Source organism: Oryctolagus cuniculus, chromosome X (assembly GCF_964237555.1).
Source record: "Oryctolagus cuniculus chromosome X, mOryCun1.1, whole genome shotgun sequence".
NCBI classification, from domain to species: domain Eukaryota; kingdom Metazoa; phylum Chordata; class Mammalia; order Lagomorpha; family Leporidae; genus Oryctolagus; species Oryctolagus cuniculus.
In genome coordinates, this window is record NC_091453.1 from 85,168,589 (window position 1) to 85,196,113 (window position 27,525).

At 41.8% G+C, this 27,525-nt stretch overlaps 1 protein-coding gene across 3 annotated transcripts in view; it reads right to left on the reverse strand.

Moving 5' to 3' along the window:
* Positions 1–27,525, reverse strand: part of ATG4A (autophagy related 4A cysteine peptidase) — a 67,433-nt gene that overhangs the window by 17,801 nt on the left and 22,107 nt on the right. For 2 of the 3 annotated variants that reach the window (XM_008272859.4, XM_008272860.4), the window contains exons 2-3: positions 2,865–2,975; positions 427–498 (exon numbers count right to left, since the gene is read on the reverse strand). In XM_008272859.4, coding sequence (XP_008271081.1) covers positions 427–498; positions 2,865–2,975 — 183 coding nt within the window. Of the gene's footprint in view, positions 1–426; positions 499–2,864; positions 2,976–26,668; positions 26,827–27,525 lie in introns of those variants that run through there. The other variant, XM_070067444.1, reaches the window with a different exon arrangement.

Sequence of the window (27,525 nt, forward strand, 5' to 3'; positions counted from 1 at the left end):
AGGTACTTTCATTTTGTAAGGAAAAAGAAACCTAAGGAATTATATTCTTTCCTTCAAGGCACAATGGACTTTATTAAACAAGTAATTTCACAAAGCAATTCAATGTAATTTAATAGTTATTATCCAAATTAAGAGCTTATTTGATTTTTTTTCTTTACTCTCAAAAATACAACAAGTTATACCATCTGGCGCCAAAACCCTTGGAGGTGGGATCAAAAGTATACTGGCATAACACATCAATAGCATGGAACTATACTTGATAGAATACCTCAATAATGAGACTTTTAGTGAAAGGCTTACCTACTCCCATAAACCAAATTCTTTGCCATGATGAGCTGTTAATTCTGAGGATTCTGGGAAGTCACTGATAACATCAGGCAAGCTATCCCCAGGAAGAAAGTACAGTACAACAAATGATATACCTACCAATTGGTGAAAATTTCCTTCTGTATGTAAACCATAGACGAGCACTTATATCAGACAACAGCTTAGATTTTTCTGTAATTAAATGTGAAATTAAAATTAAATCATTATATCCCATCTAAAAATGCCTGCTTTTGACTTCTGCACCAGCACAACTTCATTTTCAAATAAGCAATAGCAATCCCAATGTAATGGGGCTAGGAAAATTCATAGGAAATCCAGTCTCACATTAGCCAAATGATTTCTTCCCACCTGTGTTTTGACCAGAACTACTTGACTGATCTAGTAATGTCAAGTGGTCCCCGTCTCCTTTTTACTGAGCTCCTTGGCCCTGGCAGTTACTAACACTGAGCTCACGGCCAAAATGCAAGGAATGGGAAAAGAAAGGATATAGAAAACCCACTAATAAGGTACTCAGTCCTGAACTGAATGGTAATGGTTGGTTGAGCCGCTCATCAGTACCCACTATCTGTTATTTGAAACTAGTGGTTTGTGTTTGTGTGTGTGTACATATATTCATATGCTCAAGAATTTAACTAAAGAGGAAATGTCCCTGGTTAAGTAAATTACAATGTGTGAGAAGTTTATCCATAGTATCTAGTACAACCAGCATTTGTAATATAAATGAATATATAACATTAGGTATATTTTTTCAAAGCATGCTTTCTTATATTTTATGACATAAAGTTATTTCAATGGCCACAAATATGGCTTCCACACTTCCATCTGTTCTTCAACCACATATCCATATTTGGATTCTACAGAATTTATAGTCATTGCACTCTAAAGGAAGAAAGGGAAATCAATTTTAGCCAATAGTTTCTTATTTTCTCTCTTCCCTTTCCTTTGAACAATTTGGAAATTTGATCTGTCTGCATTTTGCCTTCCCTTTATGGCCTCAGTGTTCTGGCACATTTTGAGAAACAGATGTGTAACAGTTAAGAGAAAGATTTCTAAAATCATTCTGTGCCTAGGCTTGAACCCTGTCTCTGCTACTTACCAGCTGTGTAACCTTGTTACTTAACTTCCTGGGCTTCAGTCTCCTCATTCATAAAATGGAGAGAATAATACTACCTACTCCACAGGTACAAAATAATATACACACAGTGCTTAACAGTGCTTAGATGGTACTTGACTTGGATGCAGTATGTGACAAATGTTAGCTGGTATTATAAAAGGGGTCTTCAAAAGTTCATGGAAAGTATGTATTATGGAAAAACTATGCATGGCTTTCAAAATCTTTTTGCACCAAAATAAACTTATCGTTTAATTCCATTTTCCACAAGCTTTTTGAAGTACCCATCCTCTGAAATGTCCACACCACTCACTCTTGCCTCTGATAGTCTCTATGCCTTCTAGCCTGGCTTTTTGCAGGGGAAGTTGCTTGGAATGTTAGCATTAATTTCACTTTGAAAGGCATTTCCCAACTTAATATTTGAATATGAGCATATCTGACAACATGGGGATTCCTGCTGTCAGGGAAAGCAAAATTAGAAGAGATTCTCTCCAATCCCCATGTCAAGCAATTATGAAGGAAGTTAAGGTCCAGAAAGAGAAAGTGACTTACCTGAGTTGGGAGAAGAGTCTGAACACAAAAGGTCTCCTAACTGCTATCTCCAGGCTCTCCACTGTTCACAATTCATCAATCAAAATAAGGAGCCAGATTCAGGAGGAGCTGGACAATGCCTAACTTCCTCTCCTGCCTTTTTGTCAGCTTCTTCTTGTCCCTTACTCCATGCTGAGGGCCTCTCAAGAGGACCTCCCCTCAGAAAGACATGAATGTCAGAGCTGCCTCTTTCCAAGCTCGGCTTTACCTGGTTGCTGAATCATTAGCAGTTTCAGATTAAAAGACCTCTCTCAATCTATAAGAACGTAATGGCAGGGAAGAAAAAAGTCAAGCCTTCTTTCTATCTAACTGCAGTGTCTAAAATTTCAATACAAAATTAGAACCAAGACAGTGGTACAGCAAGTCAAAGATCTAAAACCTAAGACCTTCCATACCTGATATTGTTTCTGACAACCATGGGTTGTTTGTTTAGAAGTCCCTGGGTGTTTTTATCTAGACAGACTAGGATGTGAGAGGAATGAGAAGTATTTAGCCCAGTTCCTAATTAGATAGCCCTCTGTGATACCAGGAGTGGCTCTGTGATTTTTTTTAAATCCAAGGCTTCTAGAATTTGGATGTTCTCCTTCAAGGAAAAGAATAAAAATATATTACTTTCACAAATTGTACAAAAATTTGTAACCCTGTGAACTCCCGTTCTAGGGCCTCTCGGTGCCTTGGATAGGGCTGGTACAAGCAAGGGGCCTAAGGCTTCAGCACCACTGGCTACAAGGCAAATTTGCTTGGGAGTAGCATTAGCACTGATCAAGGTAATGCTCTATCAACTCAGGTGCCCGCCTCACTGGGGTTCTCACAGACAAATACTATGAAACCTTACCTGTTTTAAGGAGATGCTGCTTCCCCAAGATCCATACCAGCTCATCTGTATCTGGAAATTCTTCTAGGTAGTCAGTGAAAATAGTAATCTGGTTTTCATACTTGGACAAAACTGAAAGAAAAGGAAAGAAACTTCAAAATAATCTGGCCACAGTTACTCCAAAACTCTTGGGTTTGGCATCGTGGTGCAGCAGATTAAACTACTGCTTGTGATGTCAGCATCCCATATCAGAGTGCCTGCTGGAGTCCTGGCTGTTCTACTTCTGATTCAGCTCCCTGCTAATGTACCTGGAAAAGCAGTACATGATGGCCTAAGTGCTTGTGACCCTGCCATCCATGTCAGAGACTGGGACTAGGACTGGGATTGGGATTGGGAGAGGGAGAGGGAGAGGGAGAGGGAGGGGGAAAAGGATCACTTCTCCATCTTCTGGTTCACTCCCCATGGTCAGGGCTGAGCCAGGCCAAAGCCAGGAACCTGAACTCCATCTGCGGAACTCCACCAGGGGCCCAAGTACTTTGGCTATCGTCTATTGCTTTCCCATGTACATTAGCAGGGAGTTGGATCAGAAGTAGAGCAGGTGGGACTCCAATCGGTGCTCATAGGGATGCAGACAGCGGCTTAAAGCACTGCATTAGAGTGCCAGCCCCTATAAATAAATCTTTTAAAAAAGGGAAAAAAACCTTTATTTTTTCCCATGGGACCTTCTTTGTAAATAACCACTTCATGTAACTTCTCTGAGTGGGAGTGTCTCATGGTGATTGAATAATACTGGGTGCATACCTAACTCCTGCCCACATCACAGGGAGTACCACAGGGTTTCTATTATGAGTTTGCTCATGGCCAGTGGCTTAGAACTGTGACAAGCCTAGAAGATTGTTCAACTACAGAAATGGCAATATTTAGCTGGAATACCATATCCTTTATTGTATTTTTATTTGCCATCTTATTCACATATAGCTTCTGCAAAGAAGGCTCTTGAGGCTGATGATATTGTTCTTGGGATTCACAAATGATTATTGTGATACTGTGATATAATACAAAATTAAATGTCTTTGGGACGGGTGCTGTAGCATAATGGGTATAGCCGCCGCCTCCAGTGCCAGCATCCCATGTGGGTCCTGGTTCGAGTCTCGACTGCTCCACTTCCCATCCAGCTCTCTGCTATGGCCTGGGAAAACAGTGGAATATGGCCCAAGTCCTTGGGCCCCTGCACCCATGTGGGAGACCCGAAGAAGCTCCTGGCTCCTGGCTTAGGGTTGGAACAGGTCCAGCCACTGCGGCCATCTGGGGAGTGAACCAGCGGATGGAAGACCTCTCTCTCTTTGCCTCTCCTTCTCTCTCTGTGTAACTCTGACTTCCAAGTAAATAAATAAATCTTAAAAAAAAAATGCCTTGTCTCCATTCCCATTTTCTAGCACAGCGCTCCAAAAACTCTTGTAATTTCCTGAGAAACAGGGATGCTAGGTGAATCTTTTGTTCAGATAGTTGGCCTTTGACCGCCAATTCCGGACTAAGGGCTCCTAATCATTTGGAATTTCCTGGGTGATAAGAGCATCTTCGTGTTCCAATAAGGCAACTCTTGGTGAGTTCCTGGATGGGGGCTAGTCACCAGAATGACCAAGCCATGATTAGAAAGCTTGAAACCTTCAGCTCTCTCCTACCATTCAGGAAGGGGATAGGGGCTGCAGATGGAATCAAAAATAGATCCCGCTGACATGACAGAGCCTCCATAAAAATTCCTCAGCTATGGGATGGGGAGCTTCTGAATCTCTGAAGAGTACAGCAGCCTGGAAGGTAGTACCGCTGGAGAGAACAGGGAAGTTCCTTTCCCATTTATTGTTCCCTGTGACCCTCTTCTGTCTGGCTGTTCATCTCCTTTGCCATATCCTTTATAATAAATGGATAAATGTAAGGAAAGTGTTTCCCTCAGTTCTGTGGGCCATCCTAGCCAATTATGGAATATAAGAGGGGGTCACAGGAACCCTAACCTAAGCCATGCGGTCAGAAGCAGAGTTCCCAACTTGGGACTTGCAAATGACATCTGAAGTGGGGGCTGTCTTGGGGGACTGAATCTTTTAACTTGTGGGATCTGACTCTAACCCCAGGAGATACTGTCTAAATTGCACTAACTTACAGAATACACTAAAGAACTGCTTGGAGTGTGGTGAAAAACCTCCACACAAACGGTATCAAAAGTGTTGAGAGCGTGGGCCAGTGTTGTGGTGCAGCAGGTTAAGCTGCCACTTGTTTGGCTGGTAACTCGTATCTGAAGGCTGGTTCAAAATCTAGCAGCAATGCTTCTGATCCACTTTCCTGTTAATGTGCCCAGGAAGGCTGCGGAAGATGGCTCAAGTACGTGGGCCCCTGCGATCCATGTGGGAGTCCAGGATGGCATTGCTGGCTCCTCACTTCAGCCTGGCAGTTGAAGCCATTTGAGGAGTGAACCAGTGCGTGGAAGATGTCTCTCTCTCTGTATTTCAAATAAATATTTTTTAAAAAAGTGTTGAGCATCGAGTGTGAGAGTAGAAAAACAGTCTGGTTAGGCCGGCGCCGCGGCTCACTAGGCTAATCCTCCGCCTTGCGGCGCCGGCACATCGGGTTCTAGTCCCGGTCGGGGCACCTGATTCTGTCCCAGTTGCCCCTCTTCCAGGCCAGCTCTCTGCTGTGGCCAGGGAGTGCAGTGGAGGATGGCCCAGGTGCTCGGGCCCTGCACCCCATGGGAGACCAGGAGAAGTACCTGGCTCCTGCCATCAGATCAGCGCGGTGCAAGGGGCCGCAGCGCACCCTCCGCGTGAACCAACGGCAAAGGAAGACCTTTCTCTCTGTCTCTTTCTCTCTCTCACTGTCCACTCTGCCTGTCAAAATAAATAAATAAATAAATTAAATTAAATAAAAAAAGAAAAACAGTCTGGCTTTTTTTTATCTCATACAACTATGCTTATTTCTCAGGATAAAGTAACCAAATAAAATATAAGCTGTCTTCAATAAGTTCATGAAAATGCATATTATGAAAAATCAATGCCAGGATTTCAAAAACTTTTTTGCATCAAAATAAATGCATTACTTCCATTTTCCAGCGAACTTTTTGTAGTGCCCTCATATAACTAAATCTCTTTACTTCACAGGCTGTACTTTTAGAACTTAAGACCACACCATACCAGAGGAATTCAAATTCAAACTCACTTTTTACCACTTAGGGGGAAAGCATTCACTAAAAGACTCAAGACTGACTTGGGCTAGTCGTGTGGCACAGCACATTAAGCCACTGCTTGGAACACCCACATCCCATGTTAGAGTGCCTGGGTTTGAGGCCCACCTCTGCTTCTGATCCAGCTTTCTGCCAATGTACATAAGAGGCAGCAGATGATGGCTCAAATACTTGAGTCCATCCACGCCACCCACATGGGAGACCAGGGTAGAGTTGTCTCCTGGCTGGCCTGGTGTAGCCTCAGATGTTGCAGGCATTTGGGGAGTGCACCAGAGGATGCAGATTCATTCTCATTCTCATTCTCATTCTCTCTCTCTCTCTCTCTCTCTCCCCTCCCCCTCCCCCATCCCTTTCAAATAAAAAAAAGAATAAATAAACATTTGTCTAAAAGACTTATGAACAGATCCTATCTCCAAAGTTCTTTATAATTTTCCAAGAGAAATAATGTTGTAGTTGCATGTAAGTTTCCAAGCCGGCCCACAGAAACCTACTTTAACCTATAACCAGAAAAAATAAATTGATAGTATGTTTCACATTTATGGTGCTATTTCTATGAGAAAAATATCTTTCCAAGTTCAAAACCAAAATACCCAACACACCTTCCCTCAGCTTTTAGAGCCTCCCTTGCCCTTCTGGGGAGAGGAGCTCAGAAACAGAAAGGGTTCTTTTCTGTAGCTACAAGTGGCTGCATGCACTCTCCCAAGGTAGTCCCTAAAAGTCATATAGCAAATGACATGATGAGATATGTTTATCTTACTTGAAAGTTGTTTTGTTTTGTTTCCTAAAGCAGGCGCATGCTGTTTTCACAGAAATAAAGGTTCCTATATATAAATGAGTCTTTTCTGATTATGAAAACAACTTCACATGTTCAAAATACTTTGTTGTAAGTTGCCACAGCAGAGAGCTGGATTGGAAGTGGAGCAGCCAGGTCTCAAACCAGCACCCATATGGGATGTTGGCACTGCAGGCAGCAGCTTTATCCGCTATGTCACAGTGCCAGCCCCTCTCTTTCAGTCTTTCCTCTTCTCTCTGTAACTTTACCTTTCAAATAAATAAATAAATCCTTTAAAAAAAATCAAACAGCCATTTCATTCCCCAGCAAAAACTCATCACTACCTAATCTGCCAGGGAGCCTGTGCCCTCTTAGCTTCTCTGCTTGCTGGCCTCAGCCCCTGGCCCATGCCCAGGAAATACCAAGCTAAAAATGATCACCCAGGTCAGGCCATCCCCAGGAGGTGGTAGACCAAGGCGGGGTAAATCACGCTGTGTACCTCCCCACCCTACTGTCTGCCCCTCACAGCCAATAGAAAGTTTCAAATGCATATCCAGTGTAGCCCAAAAGGAGAAAGAAAAGCAGAGAACAAGTATCTTGAGAAGAGTTTGGGAAAAGAGCAACCCCTCTGGCATTGCCCTCGTAGGGGTAAGAAAGGGTGGCACTGGATGAATGTACAGCATGTTTGCATATAAGCCTTGGGTCTTTTTTTAGTACTGGCTGAAAAGAAATCATTTCTCTATCGCCAACCCTCTGTTGGTGACTCACTACCCAGCTCTCTGGTCGAATTAGTACAGCCCTTTAAAGCCCGTGACAACTGCCCTGCTTCTTTGGGGATGGCTCTGATCAAGATGGTAGCCAAAGAATTCAACTCTCGCTCGTCACCCCCTCTCAGGCCTAGCTAGGTCAGCAAGAAGGTCATTACCATCTAGACTCTTCTGGATTCTCCTCTTAGAAGACAGACTCCCAGAATGCAGTTTGGCAGGCCATAAGCAGCCCTGAGTCGAACTTACATGTATAGAACAAATAAAAGACAGAAGAGAATATGCAAGTGACAGAAGTGAAGAGCAATTCCAACGTGGGGATTACATACAAGGGAATCTGGGGATCAACAGGCCCTACACAAAGAGAATTCAGGCAGATGAAAAAGCAATCTGGGAAGTGGCTCAAGCATAGAAATGAAACCTCATTTGCAACACAATCAACTTATAGCACTCAAAAACCACAAATTACGTTTGTCTGGCCTTAAGATGTTAACTAACCAAACATTAGCCTGAGTTTCCTGCTCTTTCAGCCTGCTTAAAGAGATAGAGGTAGAGCTGCAAAGGTGTAGTCTGGTGGAACAAAAATTCACTTCCACAAGGTCTGAGGGACAAACTGGCTTCGCCCTGTTCCATTTTGCTTTAGACTGTGCTGGGTTATCTTAATGGCCAGCTAATCACTAGACCAGGATTTCCTTAAACTCCTGGAACTGAAAAGTCTCCTAGTCTTAGCCACAGGACTCTGTGTACATGTTGAAGCATGTCTTCAACACTCAGCCAGGCAGTTGATGACTCTGACTTACTCTTCACTTCCTGCTGGTACAGAGCTCAAGATCAACGAGTGTGAGTGCTTAGGACCTGTTCAGATCTTTCCTGCACCTGGGTACAGCCCTGGGAATGCACACAGCCCTATGCACGTATATGATCTTCTAGAATATGCTCAAACCTATTAAAGCTTCCAGGAATCTCATTTTTCCCCAGCTTTTCCTAAAACTTTCTGGTTAGCTGGAAATGTTATCCACTGCCTCAGGCACCTGAGATGTTAATCAATGGTGCTTGATGGTTTTCCAAAAAAAAAAAAGGCCCTAGAAAAAAGACTTTCTGCAGCTCCAAGTCAGGGGAAATAAATAGTCTTGTAAGTGAGGTCTTCCAGGAAGAAGACCTGTAAAAATGCGCTCCAACCCCATTCTGTCTCCTCTGATGGCTGCCAGGCTGCTGAATTTCCCTGTGATTGCAGACTGCAGATTTTCAAGGCTACTGCAGAGTTGGGGAGCAAGAGATGAGAATAGGGCAAGTGAAAACACCAGAAAGCTCACTATTCTTACCAATGTGCAAGCTGTTTTTCTTGAATAAATGTTCCCTGGATTGCTACGAGCCTTTATTTTGTTTCAAGTCCTGAAGAAGTTGATTCTGAGGATTTCTGCCAATTTATTTGTTGCTTTATGGAGAGACTGCAGAGGGCTTCACCATGCCATTTTTTGCTGATATTTTACTTTAATGATATGCTTTTCAGTGATTAAATACATTTCTAAAGGTTATTTTGGAGAATTGCAAGTAAATGAGAAAATAGCTTTGAAAAACAAATTTTTCTGATAGAGTTTAACAAAGACACTTGGACATCAAGGTTCCCAGATTCTGTAGGGCTTATGCTAAAGAAAGAAATATCACAAACTCTCCAAAGTGAAATCAAAACACCACAGAATTTCAGGGCCAGCAGGGGCCTGAGACACAAGGTAACTTCCTTGTAGGTCACCAGAGGCTAACCTGTCAGGATATTGCTGGTTCAAAAACAGCCTTTTCAGCAATACATTCAAGGGACCTTCAAAAAGTTCATGAAAAGCGGATTTCAAATGTGTTTATTTTGGTGCTAAACAAAATTGAGGGGCGGGCACTGTGGTGTAGCAGGTAAAGCCACCACCTGCAGTGCTGGCATCCCATATGGACTCTGCTCCACTTCTGATTCAGCTCTCTGCTATGACCTGGGAAAGCAGTTGAAGATGGCCTGAGTGCTTGGGCCCCTGCACCCACGTGGGAGATCTGGAAGAAGCTCCTGGCTCCTGGCTTCAGATGGGCACAGCTTTGGCCTTTGTGGCCAGTTGGGGAGTGAACCAGCAGATGGAGGACCTCTCTCTCTCTCTCTCTCTCTCTCTCTGCCTTTCCTCTCTCTGTGTAACTCTTTCAAATAAATAAATAAATATTTTTTAAAAAATTTGAAATCTGTGTCATTTTTTACAATATACAAATTCTATGAACTTTTTGAAGTCTGTATTTCTGTTTTTTGCACCAAAATAAATTTTTACATTTTAATTCAACTTTCCATGAACTTTTTAAAGGACCCTTGTACATATTTAATATGCTGTCGGGTCACATCTTCACAAACAGAAGAAAAGGTCCAGAGAGGGACAGACATGGTAATGGGTGACTGATCCTTGCTGTTTTGTTCCATAAACTGTACAGGGTACCTACTATATGCGAAGCGGAGGGGATACATTTGGAAACAACTAACAACAGGGAGTGCAGTAGAGAACGGAAAGTGGTCTGAAACGGGGTGGGGAGACAAATAATTAATTCCTACTGGGGTTCAGTGGGCTTTTCACCATTTAGAAAGGCTGGCATCAGAGCTGGGCCTTAATGGAAACAAGATATAAGTGGGAAGGGGGAAGGGAGGAAATTCCTGGATGAGGGAACACCAAAAGGACCTGGCAAGCAGCTGAGTGTGGGTGGGGCAGGGAAGAGTGAGACACAGAGAGTCAAAAATAACTTACAGTTTTCAAGTGAGGTGATGAGACGGCGGCAGAAAAACATGAGTGTGTAGGGAGACTAGAAGCTCCCGTGGAGCCCAACACAAGTCAGACCTGCAGATTTACTTAACAAAGGCACAGGTTTTTAAATAACAAGTGAAGAAGAAGTGGTTCTGCATAGGGAATTTGAAGAGGCTTGGTGGCTAGAAGGCTGGGTAGCAGAGCCTAGGAAGGCACGGAAAAGGCAGAAGACCAAAGGCTCTGATACAGCCTAAACCGCGCTCCCACCAGCTTCCTCCTGGGTTCACTTAACTGCCCTGTTCTTCTGCCCACCTACACACATTCCCTTCCCCGTCTTCACCTCTGTGCCCTGCTTTTCCGACAACCAAGAACTTAGAAAAACAGACAGCATGGAGATTCCTCAGAAATATGAAAATAGATCTACTATATGACCCACTCTTGGGAATTTACCAAAAAAATTAAGTCAGCATATGAAAGAGTTATCTGTACCCCCATGTTTATAGCAGCTCAACTCACAATAGCCAAGCTATGGGATCAACCCAGATGTTCACCAACTGATGACAGGACAAACAAATTGTGGTGTATATACACGATGCAATACGATTCAGCCATAAAAACGAATGAAATCTTGTCTTTTGAAAAAAAAAAAAAAAAGGATGCAATTGGAGATCATTATGCTTACTGAAATAAGCCAGTCCCCAAAAGACAAATACATATGTTTTCTCTCATTTGTAGTAACTAATACATAGAGTACTAAAAAGAAAAAAAAATGTAATGTGGGGCCAAGGTTGTTGTGTAGCAGGTAAAGCAACTGCCTGCATTGCCAGCATCCCATATGGGCTCCAGTTTGTATCTCGGCTTCTCCACTTCTCACCCTCCCTCCTCCTTCCTGTGCTATTTTTCTTTTTTTTTTTTTTCATGATTTCTAAGTTTAATTCAACTGCTATACCCAATTTTGCTTTGTAACAATAAGAAAACGTTCCTATCAAAATTACATCGCGATGTTAAGTACAGGTTTTTTGTTTTGATACAGCTCTAAAAAATGTTAGCACCAAATGCATTTAAAAAGTTTTAAGGCTTAATAAAAATACAGACTAATAATTTCTTAATGCAGCCTAGACTTTGAGAACAGGATGCTAACACTATTTAAACTTCCAAGTACAGACAGTCCCCAGCATAGAACACATCTTTCAAATGCATTTGGTGATACCCCTCCTGGACTCCAGCTCCTCCCAGCACCCACCTTGCCCAGGGGCTACTGCTCTGGTTCCCCATTCCCCAAAACCCCAGCTTCCACTCAGGTGGAAAGAACTAGAGCCTTCCTGTCACCTGCCTGGGGGGGGGGGGGCAGCCACAGGGCAATTCAATTTGTAATTCCTTACAAACAGCAACAAACGACCTCATTTCCACCCTTAGACTATTTCCCTGTAAGCTAACAAGTCAGTGTGTTTGGGCTTCAAGTTCAGCACCATCTAAGATGCCCTCCCTACCCCCACAATGCTCTTAATTCTTAGAAACCACTGAACCAAGCCACCTGCAGTACCTCTAAGGCTGCACTGAGTAAGTGTGCCTTGGCTCTAAAGTCTTTGGGCACCAACAGGAGAAAAATGGTCTTTGGTGGATAAAGCCTGTGCAGACCCCTCAGTGTGCCAGGAACAGGAAGTGGAAGGTGGGATCAGGCACTTAAGCAGCTAGGGTGAAGGGAGTGTGGCTGAACACAGCCATAGCTTTTATGAAGCTTAATAATGATTTAGAGTTTTCTAGTCCTGGTGCTGGCTATGCAGGAACTCAGAGCTGTGGGGACACCTCCCAGACTAGGAAGACAGCCCTCTGGGGTGACTGGAAGGGGCTCAGGCCAGCCCAGGATCTCTGTTCCTGCTGGCAAACGACTAAATCTCTAGTCACTTGCATTGAGGATGAGTGGAGGTTCTACAAAGCGCTTCTTCCTCCTCTTTGGTGAACCTGAGCAACTGACTGTTTCTGGAGAGGTGCTGGAAACAGAACAGGGTCAAGAGTCATTTACATGAGGCTGGTTTTTTGTTTTTTTTTTTGTTTGTTTGTTTGTTTGTTTCTTTGTTTGTTTTGACAGGCAGAGTGGACAGTGAGAGAGAGACAGAGAGAAAGGTCCTCCTTTGCCGCTGGTTCACCCTCCAATGGCCGCCGCGGCAGGCGTGCTGCGGCCGGCACACCGCGCTGATCTGATGGCAGGAGCCAGGTACTTATCCTGGTCTCCCATGGGGTGCAGGGCCCAAGTACTTGGGCCATCCTCCACTGCACTCCCTGGCCACAGCAGAGAGCTGGCCTGGAAGAGGAGCAACCGGGACAGAATCCGGCGCCCCAACTGGGACTAGAACCCGGTGTGCCGGCACCGCAAGGCGGAGGATTAGCTTATTGAGGCGCGGTGCCGGCCAAGGCTGGTATTTTAAGACAGCTTCTCAGATACTAAAGAAGCCAAACTAAGAGTCCAGGTCCTCAAGTCTCTCCTTCCCACCAACTAATTACAGAAGAATCTAAATAAGCCTGTCAGTGATAGCTGTGGGCCCCAGAAGAGCCCTGGCTTGTGAGAAGAACTATTCACATCCCCAGTGAAGAACAAAGGCTGGGGCCAGAGCTATGGCATAGTGGGTAAAGCTGCCACCTGCCTTGCAGGAACTCCATACGGGTGCTGGTTCAAGACCCTGCTGCTCCACTTCCGATCCAGCTCTCTGCTATGGCAGTAGAAGCTGTAGAAGTAGCAGAAGATGGTCCAAGTGCTTGGGCCCCCGCACCCATGAGGGAGACCCAGAAGAAGCTCCTGGTTCCTGGCTTCGGAATGGCCCAGCCCTGGCCGTTTTGGTCATCTGGGTAGTGAACCACTGGATGGCAGATTCATTCTCTCTCTCTCTCTCTCTCCCTGTGTGTGTGTGTGTAACTCTGAATTTCAGATAGATAGATAGATCAATCGATCGATCTTAAAAAAAGAAAAAAAGACCGGGCAACAATTCTTAGCATTTCAATTTTTACATTCAAAATTGTTAGTTTTCATAAACTTAGTAAGTCACAGCCTAGCAATGCTAGGTTGTCAAATAATGCAAAATACATGAATGATTTGTCTACAGATCAGTACAAACTCTGAGTCCCTAAAAGAATAGTGTCCTTTTTAGACTTATATTGGAGAATCTTAACCAAAGGGTTAACATTCAGCCAGAGAGGACTTTATAAGGGTCTGTTTAACTGACTTGTGTTAGAGCACAAGAGGTTGCATCTGACAAATTTCAGGGCAAGTCAGAAAAGTAATAACCAGTCCAGTTGGCAAAGGACCAATGTTAAGGGGGTAACATCCATGGATTTTCTGCTAGAAAAGTCAATAGGGCTGTAGGTAACCACTTGGGTACAGAGAATACAATAGTGTTTAAAGATTCCAATCAATTCATCCCACTGACATAACAGTAATTCCACTGACAAATGTAATACAGTACTGAGTTGTTTCTGAGTTTGCTTTAAAGGGATGCTTTTTGAAAACTTCTTGCCTTATAAGTGTATGTTTGTTGTGGTGGTGGTTTTCACTTAGGCACAAATTGCTGCCTGCTGTCTGATGACTGAAATGCACTTGAAAACTTCCACAAGGAAATTGGATTCCATGTGCAAACTGGTCAAGAATGCACATAACACAGACTATTTCACCTCCACACTGCTACCTCTTTTTGCTTTTGATAACTCTGATATTTTTGGAGAACTGCATCTTTTCAGAAAGAAGAAAAAATGACTAAGTTTGAGAGGAGAGTCTAAATACCTCTGATTAAAAAAAATCAGTACTCAGAAGATTGCACCATTGAAAAGGCTATTATCTTTGTTGATAAAGCACTCAGAAAGGGGTAACCCACTGGATTCATGAATGGAGAAAAATCCTTGACTGGCTATATAATGCAAGACTTGAGGCATGTCTTCCACAAACTGAGATGGGAATCACCTTGATTCTTCATCAAAAGGGTTTTTAAATTTTTTTTTATTAACATGCAATATTTGTAATTTTTTTTACAGTGCAGTACCTCAACACATGCACACAGCATAAGCTGACCAATTCAGGCAACTGGCTCCTATATCTCCCTTTCATTTCTCCGCACCCAGAGGCCGCATGCTCTCTCTCATCAACCTGCTAGTCAGTTGTCACTGAGTAACTGGAGGCTCTCTGCTGTGGCCCGGGAGTGCAGTGGAGGATGGCCCAAGTGCTTGGGCCCTACACCTGCATGGGAGACCAGGAGAAGCACCTGGCTCCTGGCTTCATCGACGCAGCACACGGGCCGCAGCGGCCATTGTGGGGTGAACCAACAGAAAAGGAGGACCTTTCTCTCTGTCTCTCTCTCTCACTGTCCACTCTGCCTGTCAAAAAAGAAAAAACGCAGTTGTATTCGCAAGGGGAACAGTTTCACATTAGTGCCACTTGCCACTGCCAAGTGACAGAGTGGGTCAGAAGTGAGCCTCCTATTTTATCTTCAAATGTGGACACTAAAATCAAACTAAAAGGCTGTAATACTCAAAGACTGATCTCTTGGGTCATATAGGAATAAAGATGCAGGGACAATATTTAGTCAAAATGAATATTGTGCTAACTAATTTTCTCTAACATTCAGCATGGTGAGGAAAATAGAAAAGGAGGAAACATCTCTTATCCCTGTTAGAAATAGCTCTAGCCAAAGAAATTCCAAAATTTAGATTCTAGTCCCACCCTGCCATTAAATGACTATGTGAACTTGGAGAACCTACTGTACTTCTTTGGGCCTCAAATTCTCTAACTACAAAAGAAGCTGTGTTTTTAAAACAGCATATCATCATTTATCAGTGGATTGTGAAAATCTATATAGTGGGTTGCAATCACCATTTTTAAAAAATGAAATTGAACAGGAGCCATCATTGTCACACAGTGGTTTACCCTGTTGCTTGCAATGTGGGCATCCCATATGAGTGCCAGTTCAAGTCCTGGCTGCTCCACTTCCAATCCAGCTCGCTGCTAATGCTCCTGGGAAAGCAGCAGCAGATGGCCCAAGTACTTGGGCCCCTACCATCCATGTGGGAGACCTAAATGTAGTTCCAGGCTCCTGGTTTTGGCCTAGCCCAGCCCTAGCCATTGTGGCCATTTGGGTAGTAAACCAATGGATAGAAGATCCCTCTCCCTCTCTCTCTCTCTCTCTCTCTATCTGACTCACCCTCTCTAACACTGCCTTTCAAATAAATAAATCCTTTTTAAAAATGAAGTTGAATAAAAAAGAAAATATTGGACTATGTTGCATATAATGATAAGTATTGTTTCATGAAACTTGTTTTTGTGTACATAAACCAGGTTGCAATTTAAAATGTATTTTTCTTTCTTTTTAAATATTTTTTCATTCTTAATTATTATTAATTGAACAAATTTATGGGGTACAGTGTGATAATTCAACTCATATTCAATGTGTGAAGAACACACCAGGTCCAGGTTGGTAATTCTGATTTAGTACCCATTATCTAACCTCCCTCCAACTCCCTTCCCCCTCTGCACCCTATCCCCCACCTTTCCTGGCCTCTCATTATCATTATCCTATGTTCAGATCATCATTTTTAGGCTTCAACATATGATAGGAGAACATGCAGTGTTTGTCTTTTTTCATCTGGCTTATTTTACTTAACACAATGTCCTTCACAAAATGTGTTTTTCACTGTGTTGTTGTGATTTAAAAAATCACTTGTCACTTGCTGCTGTTTAAATTAATAAAAATGAAATAATTTGGTTCCTCAATTGTACCAGTCACATTTCAGACACTCAATAACTATATGTGGTTAGTGGCTATGATAATAAACAGCACAAATACAGGACACTTTCATCATCTCAGAGAACTCTACTGGATAGTTCTATTCTAAAATCTTTTCTTTGGTTTCATAGAAGATAGAAGTTGGGGGAGTTGTTAAGAATATTCCAAGCTCTAGGAAGAGGTGATGGGTTCATTTGTCTCTCTCTTTTAAGAGTGTGCATGTGAATTTCTAAATAAATGAATCAACAATTGTTTATTAGCATATGAACATCATTCTGTGAGGAATACAGAAGAAATATCTTCATAAACATTCACTAAATGAGAAGAGAACCAGCTAAAGCATCATAAAACCACAATCTAATTAAAGATATAAGCCTCTGTAAAAGAAAGAATAATAAAAGGCAGTATATAGGCAAGGGTTGACAATAACTAAGTACTGTCAAAATTCAGAAAAGGCATGGGGAATGATGAACATGGGAGTCATCAGGAAAGATTTCAAGAAGGAAGTAGGATTTGAACTGGTTCTTAAATTTATTGCTTGGCTTTTGATGAGCAGAGATAAGAGAGGAGGTTATGCCAGATGAGGTGAATAAAGTGGGCATGCAAGCATTGGAGAAGGAGGTAGGTTCTAGGGAATACAGACAAATGAAATTACAGAAGTGCCATGGGACTGGATTGCCGAGGGTGTAAAACAAGCTACTGAAGTCCAACTCTTTGTAAGGCCACTGACAGTTTTCAAAGGATTTTCATATGATCCTGGAGGCATACTCATAAGATAGGCAGGGCAGAGACCATTACCTCTACTTTAGAACTGAGCAAACTGAGTCTTGAAGAAGTGAAATGATTTTTCCAAGGTTAGATGGCTAGGAAGCAGTATATCCGGGATTCATACTGAGCTAATAATATTCTCCATGCAGTATCCTGCCCAACATATGTAGCTGTTATGATGAAAGCCGGAGTAAAGGCACTGGAGACAAGGAGATCAGTGAGAAAAATGTTGCAATAATCCATGCATAAAGTGTTGAAGGCATGGCCTAGGTGGCAAGAAACCAGATGCTCTGGTTATATAACATGCTATAAAACAAACTGACAATGCAGTTCCCACTGTTTATAAGGGAGAGTAAGAGTAGACAGTCTGAGGTCAGAACACCATAGCTATATTTAACTGGAAGTGATCTAAACTAACCCCAAAGGAATAAATATTAACAATATAATTCACATACTGTGTCCGGATTTTTCCAGTCAACGGGAGGCAATGTTTTGGACACAGTTCCTAAGCAAACAACCCTTTACATGTCTATGCATTTTTATGAAACATTTCTGTCTTGGTAGTATTTCTCTTCCTTGTCAATTTCAGTTTTTATTTATCAGAGCTAACTGGTCATATGATCTGTTACCTCATCCAGATTTTCAGAAGAAAAGAGTGGTGCAAAAAGGTCAAGGAGCTAAAGGCCTTGGAGTTTTTCCACACTATGAAGTAAAACTATCAGCCTAGAAATTAATTACTTAATAATGATTCACTAGGATATACCGTTGCCAGACTAATTTTAAGAGATCTCTCTGCTGGCATCACTAAACTGCTAAAAAAAAACCTTCCATACGCTTCCAAGATTTTTCCACCTGATAGGAATCAAACAGACTCATCAGGTTGGAATTTAAGGCCTTTTGCTATAGGGAGCTTCCTACATTTCTACTTATTTCCCACTGCTCATTACTCCTTCATAATATCTACTCTTTTCAGCCAAAACAAACAACACGACACATTGGAGATTCTTACCTTTGTGCATTCGTGTCTTATTTGCCCTTAAATCCTACCTTAAATGATTGATGAACACTTCTTCCTCAATTCTCCCAACAAGAAGCCCTTGTTCCCTCTTTTAAACCTCTCTTCATAGCTCCTTTATGACACTGAGCACTTTGTACTTTAGATTATTGTTCTTTTCAGATGTCATCTCTCTGTTACTGAGATGAATTCCTTACAGTCTAAGTCCATGCAGTGTTCATCTCTGTAACTTCTACAGCTCTAGTAGTCATAGTGCCTGCAATAAGTTGTCCTCTAAGGCCCACCAGCTTATTGACAGAATAGGCACACTAAAGATGTCTAAAGGCTGACTGATATGTACATCCAAATGGTAATTTAATAATCTTTTACTGAATGCCTACCATGTGCCTAGCACAATGCTAGGCCCTGAGGTTAGCAACAGACCTTAGTAACTCCAAGTTTAATGGAAAAAGTGAGGAGTGAGTTCATTTTACTACAGTATGGTGACTGCATGGGGGGGGGCCTATGGGACATAGAAGAAAGTCACCTAAACCAATCGAGGGCACAAAGAAGGCTTTGGAAAACAGCACTCAGCAGCACTCAGCCTCAAAGGATGAGACTGAGTTAAGCAAACTGGGCAAGGAAAGGACAATCCATTTAGAGGAAGCTTGTACCAAAACATGAGGGCTGTGAGACTATGGAATAATGCTGACCCATGAAGACTGGCAAGGATTGAGGCTGAAGAGGCAGGTAGGGTCAGGGAATGCCAACCTTGGTAGCCCTGGCAAGGATTCTGGACTTAAACCAGGCTTCATGGAGCCCCAAAAGCTTTCCAGTACACCCAAGCTAAGTGTAGATATTCTACAATTTATAGAACAAAATGGTATGCCAAGTAATTTCCTGTAAAGCAAATTGTAGTTTTCCTAACATTCATTTTCAATTTAAATTCTGTTTAAAAGGGAAAAAAGGCTGGAAGTGACTATCTTTGTTGAGGAAAGGGTTACAGTTGGTCTCTGTCTTGCAGCTGCTGAATGTTACAGCACCCTGGGAAAAGTCCAGAGTCCTTTCCAGAAACCGTATGCTTCATTTGGAGTACTTTCCCAGTTTTTCTCCTTGGTTTACAACCACCTCACCCGCTTCCCACACCACAAGAATTTTCCCCATACCGTTTCAACTTCACACTTCATTAGTAAATGTTGCCAGCAGACATATGATGTTTAAAAATTCTTTACCTTCGAAGTAATGTAAAATCATACTGCCAGAGTAAAGTTTTTAAATTACCTAAAATTATATGTGTACCTTCACTTTCAAAACAAAACATATATTCCAAGTTAATCCTAAGGCAAATTTCTGCAAAGTGAACTTGATTTTTCAATGTTATTTTATGATCATTTGAGCCACATTACCCAAGAAAAGACAATTTGATTCCATCCAAAAAAGATACAGCTTGCAATTAAATGGCTCCTCATCCCTGATGTGCACCCTATGTGCCAGACACTGGGAAAATAAATATCTACCCACAAGCATGAAGGACCCAGCCCACTGATCAAAATCAAAATAGTCTCTAATGTGGAACTGGCAAGGAATCTTGACCTGTTAAAGAAAACACAGACCCATTTTCATCTCCAACAATGGCTCCTTATAAAATGGGTTTTCTTTAAGGTGTTCAGCTATCAGTTCCTTCATTAAGTTTTTTTCCAAGCTAAAAAAAAAATTGGGCGGGGGGGGGGGCGGCGCCGTGGCTCACTAGGCTAATAGGCTAATCCTCGGCCTGCGGCGCTGGCACTCCGGGTTCTTGTCCCAGTTGGGGCGCCAGTTCTGTCCCAGTTGCTCCTCTTCTAGTCCAGCTCTCTGCTGTAGCCCGGGAAGGCAGTGGAGGATGGCCCAAGTGCTTGGGCCCTGCACCCGCATGGGAGACCAGGAGGAAGCACCTGGCTCCTGGCTTCAGATCGGTGCAGCACCGGCCCCAGCACGCCGGCTGTGGTGGCCATTTGGGGGGTGAACCAATGGAAGGAAGGCCTTTCTCCCTGTCTCTCTCTCTCTCTCACTGTCTAATTCTGCCTGTCAAAAAAAATTGGGGGGGGGGGGCAGCACTGTGGCATAGTAGGTAAATCCTGCACCTGCAGCGCCTGCATCCCATATAGGTACCAGTTCTGGTCCTGGCTGCTCCTCTTCCAATCTAGCTCTCTGCTATGGCCTAGGAAAGCAGTGGAAGGTGGCCCAGGTGCTTGGCCCCTGCATCCACGTGGGAGACCCAGAAGAAGCTCCTGGTTCCTGGCTTTGAATCAGCTCAGCTCTGGTCATTGCATCCATCTGGGGAGTGAACCAACAGATGAAAGACCTTTCTGTCTCTCCCTCCCACTGTCTGTAACTCTACCTCTCAAATAAATCAATAAAATTTTAAAAAAAACTTCTTATTTCACCTACCATAGAGAGTCCATACATTGGTTTACAGGCAAGAAAAATGAGTGTCTGTATCTATCAAAAGATATGGTCAAAATGTCTTAGAATATTACTTATAATATTCAAAATCTAAAAAAAATCCATATGTTCATAAATAGGTGAATGGATTAAAAATGTGGTGTATCACACATGGGAATACTACACATCAAAGAAAAAAATGAAATCTAACAGATATTTATTAAACCAAAGAAGTCAAAAACAAAATATTACATATAGTATGATTTTATTTATATAAAGTTTGAAATCAGGCAAAATGAACCTATGATATTAGCCATCAGAATAGCTGTTACACTTGGGACAAGGTATTGGCTGGGAAGATGCAAGAGGAAACCTGACAAGGAACTAGAAATATCTACATATTGATCTCAGTAGAGTTCCCATGTATATAAAATTTCATTGAACTATATACTTAAGATTTGTATATTTCATTGTAAGTATACCTTAATTAAAGAAAAAAGAAAAAGGTAAGTCTCTGCATTAGGTTTATCTCTGGAACAGACTAGAAAAACAGATCAAAATTATGCTAACAAAAAATTGTTCTTTCCTTATTAGCACCAGAGATACAGTTCCAAATGTGTCCCACCCCCTCCACCCCCGTACACACAGATACATGCAAGCAGTTACACATTTCAGATATTATCCATAAGGCTAATTTATCAGATTTTCAATTTATAAAACTACAAAATGTTATTTATATTTATAGACCCACTTTTACTAGAGATTCATGAATTTATTAATTATTCTTTTCTTTTTTAAAAATAATTTAATTAGAGCCAGCATTGTGGCTCTAATTAAGCTACCACCTGTAATGCCCACATCGCATATGAGCAGTGGATCGAGTCCCAGTTGCTTCACTTCCGATACAGGTCCATGCTAGTGTGACTCAGAAAGCCACAGAAGATAGTCCAAGTGCTTGGGCTCCTGCCACCTACATGGAAGACTCAGGTGGATTTCCAGGCTTCTGGCTTCAGCCGGGCAGAGCCCTTGCCATTGTAGCCATTTGGGGAGTGAACAAGCAGAAGCAAGATTCTCTCTCTCCCTTCCTCCTTGTCTCCCTCCCTTTCACCGCCCCCCCCCCCATCTCTGTAACTCTGCTTTTTAAATCAAATAAATCTTTTGGGGCTAGCACTATGGTAGCCATAGTAGGCTAAGCCTCTGCCTGCAGTACAGCATCACATATGGGTACCAGTTCAAGTCCTGGCTGCTCCTCTTCTGATCGAGCTCTCTGCCTATGGCCTGGGAGAGCAGTAGAAGATGGCCCAAGTCCTTGGGCCCCTCCCTCTGTGAGGGAGACCTGGAAGAAGCTCTGGCCATTGTGGCCACTTGAAAAGTGAACCAGTGGATGGAAGATCTCCCTCTCTGTCCCTCTCTCTATCTGTAACTCTGCCTTTTGAAAAAATAAAAAAATCTTTATGTTAATAAAAACATTTAATTAGGAGGCCATTAGGCTGAGACAGCCCCAGGGTCTTCGGTCATATTTAGCAAATATTTCATACCCAACTTAGTGTAAACAATACAATGAAATTTAACTTTAACCAATCAGAAACCACCAACTAACCTCTAACTAGAACCCTTCCACCTTAACCAATTAAATATTTTCTTTGTCTTACTTCCACTAGAAGTTTTTCTTTCATGCCCAGTCTGTGGAGGTGAACCACTTGCAGTTTGGTGCTGCCCAATTCATGAATCAGGGCTCAAACTCTTTAACATTTTAATTTGGCTGAATTTATCTTTTTAACAAATTTGTTCTCCAAGTTTTATAGAAAGAAAAGTAGACAAAAATGCTGGTCTGTGAATTAGGAAAGCTGAGTTCTCTTTCTGCTCTGCCATTTTATTGCCAAGTCACCTTGGGTGACTCTTTTTTTAATTAGTTTATTCATTTGAAAGACAGAGGGAGAGACAGAGACCTTTTGTACTCTGGTTCACCACCACCCCCCATGGCCTCCTGGAGCCAGGAGCTTCATCCCGGTCTCCCACATGGGTGGAAGGTGCCCAAGGCCTTGGACCATCTTCTGTTGCTTTAGCAGGCTCATTAACAGGGAGCTGGACCAGAAGTGGAGTAGCAGGTACTCAAATTGGCACCTATATGGGATGCCAGCATCTGGGCTGCAGCCTAACCTGCTATGCCACAACAACAGCCCAAGGTGATTCTTTTAAACTCTCTAAAATTATCCTTCCTCATCCATAAAATGGAGACAATACCTTCCCTGCAAGGCTGTAGTGAAAAGTAAATGAGAAGATGGGTTTTCAAGTACCTTGTAAAGTTTGAAGAAATGTCAATATGCCCCAAATTAAGTGTTTAGTAAGAGCTTACACCTGGGTGTGGCCAGTAGAAAATGTACTTACATTTCTAAGCTTGTACTCCAGTTTCACATATCTTACATTTCACCCAAGTTGGGATCAGCAAGCACACTCAAATTCTAATATCTCTGAGAAGTTGAAACAATTCCATTTTTATAAGTACTGAAAACATATGTGTTAAGGGAAGGACAATTAAAAACTTTCTTCCTTACTTTTCCCAATTATGACTTTTAGATGCACCCATAGCCATTTAATATCCATTACATTCTGTTCACATGTCTAGAACTTTGAACTGTTTCTGCTACACCTATACAGTACGCACAGTGTCACAGTTCTCCCCCTATTCTGAATTTCACAGTAACCGCCCACTGAAGGCAGCTCCCATTTCTACCTTCTATCATCCATCATGACCCCTATAGCAAAGTCTAAAAATACTCCTCATTCTGAACTCCCTGTAAATGTCCCAAATGCTCCTCTCCAGAGCCCCAAACGGAAGGTGCCTTTTCATGTGACACCTTTTGAAGACTGTTTATCTGATGAGAAGAAGTGATCTAGGCTAAAGTTAATGTTGAAATGTTTCTGCTACCAAGTATTCTTGCCAATAGCTCCAGCTGAAAACCTCCAATTGAAGCACAAGTGTGAAAAGAGCTTGAAAGAAGGAAAATTTATGTGATCTGCTGGTTGTAAGGGCCCCAGTGGTTCCTGTTGTTGGAGATTTATTTCTTAGTTCTACAACAAAGCTTTCCAAACTACAGCAAGCCCACAAATAAACAAAACAGACTAGATAGAGAAGACAAGTCCTGAACCTCTAAACATCCTTGAGAAGCATTGACTTCAGGCATCAAGTCCAACCAAGAAGATTTTTTTTTGAGCCTACTGAGCTGAGAAATGGAGCTCAATTTTACAAAAGTAGGGTTGAAAGCAACAAGAAGGGCCAAATGACAAAGAAAGAGACAGAGAATCATAATAACCTAATATGGATTTATAGACACACACACACAGAAAGAGAGAGGGAGAGAGAGAGCCTAAATGTTCTGACCATTTGGTACAAGGGTAAACATTAAAAAACATTTCAGGGGTTGGCATCATGGTGTAGTGGGTAAAGCCACCACCTGCAATGCTGGCATCTCATATGTGCACAGATTGGAGTCCTGGCTGCTCCACTTCCAATTCAGCTCCCTGATAATGTGCCTGGGAAAGCAGTTGAGGATGGCTCAAGTGCTTGGGCCCCTGACACCCATGTGGGAGACCTGGAAGAAGCTCCTGGCTCCTAGCTGTGGCCTAGCCCTGCCCAACCATTGAGGATATTTGGGGGGAGGGGGGAAGCAGCAGATGGAAGATCTCTTTGTCTCTCTCTCTGTGTGTCTATAACTCTGACTTCCAAATAAATAAAATAAAGTTTTTTTTAAAAAAAAATGAGTCTTCTTTAAAAAACATTTCAATAAGTCCTATTTCACTATACTAATAGGAAAACATAACAATTGATAGTCCTAATACTAAATGATACTTAGTCAAAAAGATCAAATTATTATACTTCATATACCCTGTTTAAGAAGTCAGGAGGAAAGTTATACTTCTGAAATTTATATTTATTAAATAAAAGTTTTAAAAAATAAGTAAGAAGAAGGAGGGACATTGGGCATAGGAGTTAAGACATCACTTGAGATGCCTACATCCCATATCACAGTACCTAGGTTCAAGTACTGGTTGTGCTTCCAATTCTAGCTTCCTGATAATGCACATCTTGGGAGGCATCAGGTGATGACTCAACTTCCTGGATCCCTGCCACCCATGTGGGAGACCTGGATGGAAGTCCCAGCTCCTGGCTTTGGCCTGGTCCAGACCCCAGCTGATGCAGGTGCTTGGGGAGGTCTCTCTCTCTGTGTCTCTTATGTCTGTCTCTATCTCTATTTTTAACTTTCAAATAAATAAAACGTAAAAACAGAAGACAAGGGTGTATACTGCCACCCTTAAGCAGTCCTGCTAGGGCCTCAGGTTCAGAGTCACTAAAAAACCTTATTCTTAAGGAATAATGATAGTGAATAAAGAGAAAGATGGGGTGCAGACCCTGGTCCCATTCAATTGAATAAAGGAGCCAGCTAAGGCGTCATTGCCTAAATAAGTAAAACCTTTGGCATATTCAGTAATTTTGCCAAGCAGCAAAGAATTGGAAGCACCAATGGAAAATACATCTATAGATCTGTACCCTGATTTTATTGGAAAAGCAAGGTTTAGCAAAATGTTTTTATTTATACCAAATTTTTTATTGAGTATATTGAAGTATACCAATGGGAAACTATAAAATACTGCTGACAAGAATACAAAAATAAATGGAAAAATATCTTATCCTCAGAGATTGGAAGACTTGATATTATTAAGATGTCCATACTATGCAAAGCAATATACAGATTCAATGCAATGCCTATCAAAATCTCAATGATATTTTTTGCAGAAATAGAAAGATAGATTCTAAAGTGCATATGGAATCTCAAGAGATCCTGAATAGGTAAAACAGCTTTGAAGGAGAACACAGTCAAAGGATTCAAATATCCTGAGTTCAAAACATATCACAAAGCTACAGTGATCAAAACAATATGGTACCAGTACAAAAGCAGACAAGTCAACCAATGCAATAGAATATACAGAACTAATATGAACTCTAGCAATATGATAAAATGATCTTCCACAGCAGTACCAGGATCACTCAATGGAAAAAGGACAATCTCTTCAATAAACGCTGCTGGAACACTGTATATCCACATCCTAAATTATGAAGTTAAACCCTTATTATACAATATATACAAAAACTAGCTCAAAATGGATTAAAGACCTAAACATAAGACCTAAAACTACAAAATGACTGGAATAAAATGTATAGGAAAGGCTTAGTGACACTGGACTAGGTAATGATTTTTTGGATATAACCCCAAAAGCACAGACAATAAGAGCAAAAAAAGATAAATGGGACTACATTAAACATAAAAAAACTTTGTGCATCAAAGAATGCAATCAAAAGAGTCAAAAGACTACCTACAAAAATGGGAGAAAATATTTGCAAATCAAATATCTGTAAGGGGTTAACACCCAGAATATATAAAGTACTCCTATAACTCAAATATTAAAAAATCAAATAACTTGATTAAAAATGAGCAAAGAACTAAACAGGCAGTTGTCTAAAGATGATTCACAAATGGTCATGAGCACATAAAATCCCTCAGTATCACTGATCTCCAGAAAAATGCAAATCAAAACCACAATTAGATATCACCTCACATCCATTAGAATGGCTATAGAAAATACCAAATGTTAGCATGGATGTGAAGAAATGTAAAACCCTGTGTATTGTTGGTGGGACTGTAAAAGGATTCAAGCACTATGGAAAACATATAGTATATGTAGTGTAGATGCTACTCAATGATTAAAAGTAGAACTAACATAATAATCTCACTTCTGGATAGGCATCCAAAAAGATTCAAAACAGGGTCTCAAGGACATATTTGCATAGTTCTGTTCATAGCAACACTATTCTCCATAGTCAAGATATGAAAGTGACCCAAATATCCATTGATAGATGAATGGATAAAGAGAGTGTGATACATATTTGCATTTGCTGTGTGTATGAGGTATGTAAAGTAGTTAAATTCATAAAGCTAGAAAATGGAATGGTCCCCAGAGGTTGTCAAGGGACTGGAGGTAGGGGTCAAGGTGATTTTACTTGCTCTGAACTAGATTTTTTTACTGGGAGAATGGCTAAAACCAACACAATATCCGTGTTTTCTTGGAGTAACCAGTTATACATCCTTGTTCCAAGAACAGGTGGAGCAGATGCATTTTTCTCTATTCCTCCCACTAAGTAGAGCTAAAACACTAGTTTTTATAAATAAATAAATAAATCATAAATCTCTCACAGGTAGAGAAGGCAGTCTAGTGGCAAGGAAACTCAAGACGTGGCATGTAACAACATGGCAGTGAGTTCCCTGAGTTCTATTTTTGAGTAATAAATACTGAACCTGTGGCACTGTTGCTGTGGTGTAGCAGGTAAAGCTGCTGTCTCCAGTGCTGGCATCCCATATGGGTGCCGGTTCGAGACCCGGCTGCTCCACTTCCGATCCAGCTCTCTGCTATGGCCTGGGAAGATGTTGGAAGATGGCCCAGGTCCTTGGGTCCCTGCACCTACGTGGGAGAGCTGGAAGAAGTTACTGGCTCCTGGCTTCGGATCGGCACAGCTCCAGCCATTATAGCTGATTGGGGAGTGAACCAGTGGATGGAAGACCTCTCTCTCTCTCTCTCTCTTTCTCTCTCTCTGCCTCTCTGCCTCTCTTTCTCTGTGTAACTCTGACTTTCAAATAAATAAATAAATCTTTAAAAAAATACTGAACCTGGTGATGGAGAAGCCAGCAACTCAACAATGCCAATAAGTCTGCAACACAACAACAAAAAGTCCCTCAAAAAGTCATCTATCTCTATCCAAAAGAACCAGAAAGAGGCAACCTATAAAGGCAGATGATGTTTATACAGTAACTTTAATAATCCAGCTAAAAATCACAGGAAAAATTGCACTCTCACTCCCACTCCTATCAGCAAAGACCAAATGGGAAGCCTAGACTTCCACCTTCAACTGGCTTTAAATATTCACACATCTCTTTCCTATTCTCCTATAAGTGGTTTCAGAATGATCTGAGTGGGAATCTAGGATTTTCATCCTCAAGCATGTGATGGTAGCGTAGCTATCTCTACAAGCCAAGATGGTATCAATGGAATCCTACTGAAGATCCTGAAATTTAATCCTTACCCAGTAATAATGGTATCCATACCCCAGTTATAAATGGATGGTGAGTGGGAAACCTTGACTCTATACTCACCTGGC